This window comes from Phragmites australis, chromosome 13 (assembly GCF_958298935.1).
Source record: "Phragmites australis chromosome 13, lpPhrAust1.1, whole genome shotgun sequence".
In the NCBI taxonomy this organism is placed as follows: domain Eukaryota; kingdom Viridiplantae; phylum Streptophyta; class Magnoliopsida; order Poales; family Poaceae; genus Phragmites; species Phragmites australis.
Genome location: NC_084933.1, coordinates 24,013,281 through 24,024,263, shown reverse-complemented (window position 1 = coordinate 24,024,263; position 10,983 = coordinate 24,013,281). Strand labels below are relative to the sequence as shown.

Here is a 10,983-nt window from a genome sequence, read left to right as displayed (position 1 = left end):
AAACGCTACGCTTGTTTCCTGTCTTGTACATGCATGCATACATATATATGGTTTTCATGTGAGCTTCGCAAGATTCTGTTACAAATAGAGGCTGGATCGTATAGTGTCAGTTGTACTATACAAACTTGGCATGCACGAACGTCCACTGCATATAGGCATCAATGCATGCTTGTCGTTGCATTGTGCTGTTGCAATAAGCGTTTGCAATTTTCCATGCACATGTACCTATCATCTATGTATACACAAATGATAGGTAGTTGTAGGATTAAGATGTCCAAGAGGAGGTGAATTGGGTTCTAAAACTTTTCTAACACTATAAACTATTGCAAGAAAAGTAGCAACCTTATTAATCTTAATGTGCATTAGTTTCTAGGTGAAATATATGCAAGCTCGATCAAGCAATATCCCTATTCTAACAAAGCAATACTAGTAAAGTAAATTGTAAAAATGTAAATATGAAAATTAAATGCTAGAATTATTGCTCAAAGTAAAGAGAAGAGATAGGGAGATTCAATTTTTTCCCGACCTATCAAGGAGTTACCACTTTTCCCTAGTTCTCATTGGAGCACCCTCACAAGGTAATAACTCCCTCTTGATCACACGCAAGGGATTAAACACTCTTTAGTAGTAGTCCTTCTTCACTCCGGATTGGTGGACTATAAACTAACATATGATCATCTTGGGACTTCAACAATCACTTCACCATAAAACCCCTCAAGATCAAAAACTACCAAGCCATCTAGGTGATGCCAATCACCAAGCGTAACAAGTTAAGAACCTTACTTGACCTAATTTAAACCAAAAAGATGATTGAATGCACACTAGTTACTTTCCTAACACTAAAGATGTCCTTAATCTTACAACTAAGGAGCTTGAAAATCACTTAAGTGCTTCTTCTTCTTCCTCTTAACTCTCCAAATATGTAATTGAGCTCAACCACCAGCCAAGAGAGTCTTCATGGTGCAGATGGGGTGTATTTATAGCTAACCACCATAAACTAGCCGTTACCCCTCCACTCAAAAAAATTGTACTCACCGGATGATCCGGTGATGCCTCCATTTCCATCACTGAAACATCTGATAAATGTAACTCAACAATGCTTGGAATATAGTCATTATTGTACTGCTATACTCGCCAGATGATTTGGTGAGGTTTGAACATGAACACCGGAACATCCGATGTGTATGGCATCTTCAACCATCTCCAACACCCTCTCTGTATAATTACTCCAGTGATCCTTCTGATGATCACCGGAATATCCATTGTACAATCCTTCGATGCACTCAACTAAACTTCTGATGAGTATAGCTTTAAACTCTCACTCAAAAATGCTCTCTGTATAATTCCACCGGTGAATCATCTAGTGTTGATCATCGGATCATCCAATGAACATAATATTGCTCTCTGTATAAACCTTCCGGTGAATCATTGTTCATCTTCCGATGTGAACACCAGATCATCCGGTGTGCACAAAATTTTTGAACCTCTCCATTTCACTCTAAATTTTGATCTGTTTTTTTATCCTTGCTTTCTTGGGCTTCCTTTGAGCTACCTAGTGCTAGACTTGACTAGTGTACATCACAACTAACTCTTTAGCTCTAATTAGGTCAAACTACTGTCCTCAACCCCCTTAATAGTACAACCAAAAGAAAAGTAAAGACCTATACTAGTCCAAGTGTCTCTTAACTCCAAACGACACTTATAACTAATTAGTCCTTAATCTTTGTGCATAACCTTTGAACCATCAACATGAAAACCAGTAGCCCAAAAATTATCACCGTACCTTACTTTTGATAGTTCCTACAAAACACACGTTAGTCATGATGATCACGTTTTCATTAGTCATCAAAACTTGAATTAGTGGCCTAGATTATTACTGTAGTATATATCCTAGATGTATCCAGGCGGCAGCCAGATGGTGATGATTCAAGAAACAGACTTGTAGTCAGTGTATCTGTATGTCCAAGGCTCTTAGTGGAGTGCATGCCCCACAATTATTGAGCAATTGCAAGGAACACAAGGTACAATCACTGCATATTCTTGTACCCGGATCGAGCGCTTCAGTAATATATGCTCATGAAAGCTTTTGCTCCAAGTGGGGGTGAAAGTCTGCTGAAAACAGCACTAAAGCTGTGATGGTGAAAATGATTTTCGTTCATGACAGTCGTCTACATGTGTTGCTCTTACAAACATAGTTTGACTGGTGCTTAGGATGCAGCAAAACTTGTAGTTTTCTCACAATTCAGTTCAGACCTAAGAACTAAACAGAACTTGCACAATATGTGCTACTTAAAATGCATATATAATTAGCATCACGGTGCCATTAAAATCATCAGGGAACTCATTGGTTACCTTACTGCATCAGACATAAGATGATAAAGTAGACTCTTTCAGAACTGGGCATGCCTTTTCTTTTCTCACCAAGTTTTGTTGCAAAAACAACCCTAGGACAAAAGCAACACCAAGTTAGTTTGTAGGTAACGTCAAGACATAACCTAAAAGGCATATGAGAGCTGATGAATCTGCAAGCACTAGCTTAGGCGTACAACACCACTACAGCAACAGGTACTGGCGTACTGCCATCACACCACCATTTGAGCAAAAGGCTCTTTAAAGGGGCTGTCCTATCCAGGCTTCCCAGCTGGGGCTACTGGCCAGCTGCCAAGTTGCCCACCACTTTTTTTTTAAAACCTAGAGACAGAAATCTTCCTCGGCATCGCATCTCACTCATGCCCCCAAGACCAGTTTAATTTCATCGATCGATCGATCGATCAATCACCAGCACTGGCAGCACACCCACACTTGCATGCTTGATCTATCTTGTTATTTGCGTGCATGGAGGGAAGCAGCCAGCTGGAGACCTTCCTTCCTAGCCTCTACGCGCTCAGTCCATGCGCCCCTCCTCCGCCCCCTTCTCTTCTTGCTCCGTTGCCGAGCCAGCACAAGCTTCTGCAGATGCCGTTGGTCCAGGAGCAGGCAGGAAACCATGCCGTGATGCTCTCTTCGGACCACCACTGCAGTCTGTACCCGCTGCTACTTCCTGGGATCCCGTTCTGCTCCTCCGGCGCCGAGGCCTGCGAGAAACCCACACTGCTGGACGCCGGCGAGGTAAATGACGCGCCGCGTGCGCGCGCGCTCAGCTTGGTTAAATATCATGCTCCGGGTTGTTCCTTACTCCTTGTAATCTTGGTTTTCGCAGGCGGGCACCTCGGCGGCAAAATCCGGCGGCGAGATCGGTAGTACCACCAGCACCACTTGCCACGGCACAAGTTCATGGTACGTATGACCACATCGTAATTCACGTAGTACACGGTTGATTCTTTCACACATGGGAGTAGTAGTGTGGTGTGGTTGATCGATTGTTAAGCTTTCTTTGGTATAGGAGATGAGGGGCTTGTTGGACTTAATCTTGTTGTGTTAGGTAGTTTGATTAGTGTTAATGCGAGTATGACTTGCATGCTTGCGTGAGTTTTGTATATGCATGTGCTGCATGCACGAGCGAACGTCTTTGGGCCTGTCAATGCTTGTGCACGAAGTCCATGTCGGGTGTCCGTATTGGAGTCCTAGGCGTGAGTTTCTGTTTTAGAGCTACACGTATATGAGCCGAACTGTGCGGTCTACGAGTACGTATAGGAGCCGAACTGTGCTGTGAGAAAATAAAAGAGCTGCGTGTGTTTGGTATTCTTGTATTCTTCGTGATTGTGCCGATCCTGTGAAAAGCCAACAGGGATTTTGCGTTGAACTAATGGGCACACATGCATGCATGTGGTGATGGGTAAGCAGGTGGAAGGGAGGCCCAGCTGCGGCAGCGGAGAAAGGGAGGATGAAGGTCAGGAGGAAGATAAGGGAGCCGAGGTTCTGCTTCCAGACCAGGAGCGACGTGGATGTGCTGGACGACGGCTACAGGTGGAGGAAGTACGGCCAGAAGGTTGTCAAGAACAGCGTCCATCCAAGGTATAATGCGTACGTACACACAATGGCAAATAAAGAATGCTAATAACCCTAATGCCCGGTTTGGGAGGTGAATATTTTCCCACCAATCCTATAGCAATTGAGCCGTTTTCTGCGAAATTCCTGTAAAATTACTACGTAACAAGGCTCTTAGTGTATCTTACTCCTCACACACAATAATCCAAAACTATAATTCAAGTGTGTGCGTAGAATGCTCTTCCTTATGCTTGTTCATGGTCTTAATTTGGAAACCAGAATTCATAACTTCATATGCCTGTCTACCTTAAAATCATACATATACATGATATGGGTCAACTAATTAGTATATGTTGCGGTGTAGTAGCATCCGCATTGTTCAGTGAACTAGCTGTCTAGCTATAGCTAGCCAATTGAGTTATCTATTGATCGGAGTGATAGCTTTTATACTGTTGAAATAAGCTAAATAGATTGAGAAAATCGGAGTCCAACCAAGGACTTGGATTGAGATCGATTTGATGATTTACTACCTTGCAACCAACTTTTCTAAAATCTGAAATCAATATATCTATAACTTTTCCCAGATTGGCCATATGAAGCTTTTATCACTTAATTTGTTGTAAATAAATTTGTAATTTTATCAGTTTGTACCAATATAAAGTTATGGAAACTAAGGGAAGTCAATTACCTCGAATAGAGAACTTCCTAGGAAGTTATAGAATGCGGATTATTGAGTGCAAATGTGTGGATTTTCGATGTCTTGCTTGATTGACTAATCATTGTGAAGATCGGTGCCATCGAGGAGTGATGATATTGTCTACTAGCTTCTCGATCGGTGTGACAAATAGCACTTAGATGATCCTTTTCTAGAAGAGTGAATATCATGCAATCGGACGTATCGCTAGGTTAAGAAAGAGCATGCTTCGCAATACGTTTATGTGTGTTTAGATGAGGATAATTGTTTTAGGAGTTTTGAGATGACATATGATGCAACAAATTAACATGAACATTTTAGATACAGTTGCCAGCGGTCTTGATAATTAAATAAGCTAGCTTACGCCTAAATGATCTTGTCTCACAATTTTGATGCATTATTTCACAATAAATCTCCAAAAGGCAGTTATATTATGTATTGTTATTGTCAGTAAAGCATTTTACGTTCATTTCGCTCAAACATGTCATATAAAGATACATCAACGAAAATGGTGTTGTAGGAGCCATACCACGCAATCCATTTTCGAACGAATCAAAAGAGTCAAGTCATGCAATACTGCAAAAAAAGACAGACGGTGCATATTGCTGGAATCTCTAGTATACCAGTTTCAAGAATCTGTAAAGAGTCTTTTTCCTGTTTCCTGCTTGGTCTAAGTTCTGATCATGCATGCATCCTCTGGGGCATGCACTAGTAAAAGCTATCATCATTCATGATCTGCAATAATATTAGGACACACTCATGCACATGAACCAGTGCATATGGATGCGCCGTGACAAATGCCAGACAAATGCCAAACGTTGCACACATTTTCAGATTAGGATGTTTCTTCAGACACTCAATGTGCCGTAGGAAAGGCAAGCCAGCTTGTCCGTGATTGTTGGCCCGTAGAATCTTTCAAATTTCAGACTACATATGATTCATCCGTAAGCGTTTTCTTTTCCTAGAGGGCATGTAGTTGGTATATACTACATAATGCCGGAAAATATACCTATCCATATTTTGTCTGTGTTCTGAATGCTTTTGAATAATGCCACAATACTCTTCAAAATCACTGCATAGATACACTAACCAATGGAGATTCAGTGAAACTGCATATAGTTTAGTACATTAACGCGCTCTGCCATATAATTTATATCTATTTTGGTAAATTTATTATGCAGAAAGAATTAAACTTTTCTCAGAGTTTGTCATGCATATTTGAAGTTAAACAGTTATATGTAGTTGCGTGTAGTTCCAAAAACTGATCACTTGCGTCTTTATCCATCATGCGCCCGACATGGTGAAATATGTCACCAAACAGTTTTGCTGATACTACGGAGTTAGAATATTATCACAGTGAAATATATCACTAAACAACTTTATTTGAAGAATGGGAGACGTGTGAAGATAAATCTCAGCCATCTCCCAGCCTCTGGATGCGCGGTTTTGGGATGTAAGAGTCATTAAATTTGACAAAAAGAAATGCAAGAATGATGACCGCCTGATAGATTTAGTTTGACACTGATTCCTGAATACTACAATAGAAATGGTCATCAGTACCGGTATAAAAAGGTTATCAGTGATAGTTTTTAACCGGTACTAATTACTCGACACTAATAATTCATGACTATCAATACTGGTCCATAACAAAGAACCGACACTGATACTCAAAATATCAATACCGGCTTTTGTCATGAACCGACATTGATGACCCCACCCTCTTTATAGAATCTAGCTCCTTGGTTGAGCAACCACCTTGGTATCCTTTACTCCACTCCAATAGCTATATCCAATTGAGCATGGTTGAGGAAAATGAGTTCCTGAGTAACCTTAAGGCAATTTGTATAACCAATCAAATACTACAATACAATCAATCAAATAAATCGTAATATGTATGTTTCTAAACTATCACTGCAATTTAGAAAGTTGAGTGCTAAATATAGAAATAATTCTAAAATATCCTATCATAATTCTATCATGTCACTTATACTAACTTCACACGGTAACAATCCGTCTATATATGCTAGAACAATCAGCTGCTGTAGCTAGGTACTAAAAAAATCATGGGACAATGCACTTTCCAGGAAGGATCATAATCTTCTGTATTATTTTGCACGTTTCTTTTTGGGTAATGCTTTGAACCCAAGGTTCACATGTCTTGAGGTACTTCAGTAACTGAAACGACCAAATTCACATTCATACTAAGTTAGCTAAAATATCTCCATTATAGTGAATTAATAAAAATAAACAAAAGAAAGGCTTCAGAAGGTCCTGTGATAATTGTCTAGTGCTAGTTACATGAGTGTGGAATTATCATATTTTCACTAATGGGAACGTCGAACCCTGATCACCAACCAATCTCCCTAATAAAAAATGGTGGTTCATGTCGGTGAGTCGCTATTAGAATAAGAGTCTGTTTTGATGTCTAGGCAAACTCCATATTGATGCATACTGCAATCCTTAGAAAAGAGTTAACACAACATAGTGTAACATATATTAGGCACAAAAATTAAGTTAAATAACAAAGTCAGAAAAATATAAATATTATTATTATTCAACATGCAATCATTAACCATCTACAATATATAGCAAGACAAGGGTGCAACTCCATTATAATTGAAGTGTGAAAGTGGCATCATCAACTCTTGCAGTGAAGTAAAGATTTGTAATTTATTTGTAAGTTAGAGCTGCTCGAACACAAAACAAACAAACAAATTGCATCATTCATTTCAAACAATAAAGGCTCAGACGGAAGCATGGCAATAGTACTCACACAGGTTATTTACTAACTCTAAATACGTTATTAGGGAACCAAAGAACCTAACATATCACCAGCACTCCGATCAGCACAAACCACATATCAGCAGTCCATTCAATTTCACGAAACAATCGAATTCAGGCCTTCTATTTCACTTTGATGCCTAGTTGCTAATTAAGAGTAATGCTAGGAGCTAAAAGATTGAATATGAGGTAACTAAGATCTAAAGGGAATGGCAATAGTGGTGGATTACCTTTCCCATGCACTTCTCGGGGTGGGGTACGAAGCGGCCATCGACGATGGGGCGACCACAGTTCATGCACTCGAGGACATCGGCGACGATGGCTAGGTGCGTATAGCTGAACACGTTGACCACGCCCTTGCTCCCGCCGCTACCCTCCTTGGCACCAGACCCAGGGTGGAGGTTGCTAGTGGCAGAGGCGATCGCATGCGCGACCCAGACGTGGAGCTCATCCTCCTCGGTGTCGATGCTGCGGTCTAGGCCAAGGCACACGATGCGGTTGCACTAATTAGGTTGACAAATCTGACGCAGGAGCAAGCGATTACCCATGGCGATTGGTGCTTGCGAGGATGATGAGGTAGAGGGGGGGGCAGATCAGATAGGGAGCTTGGCTTGGGGAGAGAGGAGATGAGAGGAGGAGAGTTCGAGGGAGGGAGGAGACAAAGGGGATCAAAGTGAGAGAGAGAGGATGCGGAGAGAGGCGCACAAAGGAGATAGGAGAGAGCCATACATGAGGCTTGCAAGCTAAAAGCCTAATGAAGTAACGGATCCAGACCCATATCAGTGTCGGTTCAAATTATAAACCGGCACTAATAGTATCAGTGTCGGTTTGTGTCGAGAGCCGGCACTGATACTTAGTATCCGTACGGTTCAACCCGGCTCAATCAATAATCAAACGTAGGATGTTACAAACTGGTACTGATACTTTATTAGTGCCGATTCTGACCTAGCTGGCACTAGTCATCTGACGCAGATGACCTGTTTTGTTATATTAGAACTTGCTACAATGGATATGCAAAGGCCTATGATCTCTTCATCTTATTTTCTGCAGCTATATTTATAAGTATTAAATTGTTCATATAAAGATATACATGCGATATTTTTGGATCAAAATTTTAAACTCCATATTTGTTGCCACAAAAGAAAAACAATCCAAACTTGTTTAAGTACAGTACTGGCAATTAAGTTTGCCGGGTTTCTGTCCGCTGATCAGCCATTGTCGTTTGCATGCTCGCAGGAGCTACTACCGGTGCACCCACAGCAACTGCCGCGTGAAGAAGCGGGTGGAGCGGCTGTCGGAGGACTGCCGCATGGTGATCACCACCTACGAGGGCCGCCACACCCACTCCCCCTGCACCGACGAAGCCGACGACGCCGGCGGCGGCCACACCGGCAGCTGCGCCTTCACCTCGCTCTAGTTAGATCGACGCGCGCATGCAAGCTTAAACTAGCTACTGCACCATATACATACTGCATGCAATACATGGATCAATCGAGCTGTGTAGTGCCCTGAGCTGAGCTTGATGCTTCTGATGAATACATCAGACAAGTTAATTGTTCAGTAGTAGCTTGTGCCTATATATGCATCTCAAGCTAGCAACTAATGCTGTAAAATGGACGACGCCACCAATCATTCTGTGCATGCACATCTCTAGAAAGAAACCAACCAATCGGTTCGCTGCAAGGTCGATCCTATTCTATGGGGATGCATATCGTTACATGCATATGATACATGTGAACATCTGATGCTGTTAGAATGGTACGCGTGCCGGCTTAAAGTCCTATGCATGTAAGGCACAAAAAGCGAGGCCACCTTGCTGTTGTAGGCGGTACAGGAATTTGTATTTACCTAGTTATAATTGTAGCCTTAGTAGTTCCCTTTGCTCATCATGCGTGCAGCTGCTAATGATTGTGGACTGCACCTCAGCAGCTCCTGCAACCAAACGAACATGAGCTCGCAGACAAACTTCCATTCACTATTGAATTAGCTGCGAGACGTAGTGCAGTGTGTTGCCGCCGTTGGAATTTTTTATTTTTATATATTTTTAAATAAAAAATACAAATATATGTGTCTGTTTTGAAAAATTAGAAATCTAGTCACATGTTGTCATTCTAACGAGGGATAAATTTAAAAATTCAAAAAATATTACGTTCCAATCACTACCAGAGACGGCTTCTTTGCCGAGTGTCTCAGACTTTGCCGCGTGCTTTTTATCGGGCACTTGGCAAATAGCCTCTTTGCCGAGTGCCAGAGAGAATTCTCTCGCACTCGGCAAAGAGGCTATTTGCCGAGTGCCAGAGAGAAAGAACTCGGCAAACATCTGGCACTCGGCAAAGAGGCTCCTTTCCCGAGTGTCATTTTTGACACTCGGCAAACCCTATTTTTTTTCACTTTTGACCTCCAAACTTTTTCTGCAGTCCTCATACAATACCTGGTGGTCAAACTTTTTCTGCAGTCCTCATACAATACCTGGTGCTCCAAGTTCGTGGAGGCTATTTGCCGAGTGCCAGAGAGAAAGAACTCGGCAAACATCTGGCACTCGGCAAAGAGGCTCCTTTCCCGAGTGTCATTTTTTGACACTCGGCAAACCCTATTTTTTTCACTTTTGACCTCCAAACTTTTTCTGGAGTCCTCATACAATACCTGGTACTCCATGTTCCAATGTGGCACATTTCTCGGACTTTTTCTATATTTCTTTAATTTATTTCAATTAATTGAATTTTCTTGGATAATTCAAATTATAACTGCTAGTCATTCGAATAATGAAAAAAAAATGATATTCATGTTATTTAGTATAATGTGAGGCCGTATCCAGGAACAGACCACCAATTTCGAACATCTTGTTCACGAAACATGACCACGAACTTGCGGTCGAGTTATTTTTAAATTGTATAAAAAGCAAACGAAGTCCGAAAATCATGAAACTTGTCAAGATGTCATGATATCATATGTGGAGGCTGTGATAAAAATTTGAAAAGGTTTTGCGCAAGTTGTCACGTACGATGCTTGCAAACCGAAGAATCTCTGAAGAAGTTTACCGCAAGTTCGTGGTCATGTTTCGTGAACAAGATGTTCGAAATTTATGGTCTGTTCCTGGATACGGCCTCACATTATACTAAATAACATGAATATCATTTTTCCATTCATTTTTTTTCATTATTCCAATGACTAGCAGTTATAATTTGAATTATCCAAGAAAATTCAATTAATTGAAATAAATTAAAGAAATATAGAAAAAGTCCGAGAAATGTGCCATATTGGAACATGGAGTACCAGGTATTGTATGAGGACTGCAGAAAAAGTTTGGAGGTCAAAAATGAAAAAAAATAGGGTTTGCCGAGTGTCAAAACATGACACTCGACAAAGGAACCTCTTTGCCGAGTGTTGCCGAGTGTCAAAACATGACACTCGACAAAGGAACCTCTTTGCCGAGTGCCAGGACGTCTGGCACTCGGCAAAGAATTTTAAATTTTTTTAAAAAAACCCCTCTTTGCCGAGTGCCAGATCGGGGGCACTCGGCAAAGAGGGGATTTAACCCCCGGCCCAGCCGGCCCACACACACCGCACACACGCACCCGCCC

General features: G+C 41.4%; 1 protein-coding gene across 1 annotated transcript; it reads left to right on the top strand.

Moving 5' to 3' along the window:
* Positions 1-2,593: 2,593 nt before the first annotated feature.
* Positions 2,594-9,265, top strand: LOC133888864 (probable WRKY transcription factor 12). The gene is made up of 4 exons (XM_062329237.1): positions 2,594-3,108; positions 3,200-3,276; positions 3,784-3,954; positions 8,639-9,265. Exons 1-4 carry the CDS (start codon positions 2,836-2,838, stop codon positions 8,817-8,819), a joined length of 702 nt encoding a protein of 233 aa, XP_062185221.1. The 5' UTR covers positions 2,594-2,835; the 3' UTR covers positions 8,820-9,265.
* The last annotated feature ends 1,718 nt before the right edge of the window (positions 9,266-10,983 follow it).

What these genes read in the sequence shown, in the direction of transcription:
- LOC133888864 (XM_062329237.1), top strand. Translation starts at nt 2,836, where the DNA reads ATGGAGGGAAGCAGCCAGCTGGAGACCTTCCTTCCTAGCCTCTACGCG. An exon ending in TGCCACGGCACAAGTTCATG is followed by an intron (nt 3,277 to 3,783) that starts GTACGTATGACC and finishes ATGGGTAAGCAG; the next exon opens with GTGGAAGGGAGGCCCAGCTG. An exon ending in AAGAACAGCGTCCATCCAAG is followed by an intron (nt 3,955 to 8,638) that starts GTATAATGCGTA and finishes GCATGCTCGCAG; the next exon opens with GAGCTACTACCGGTGCACCC.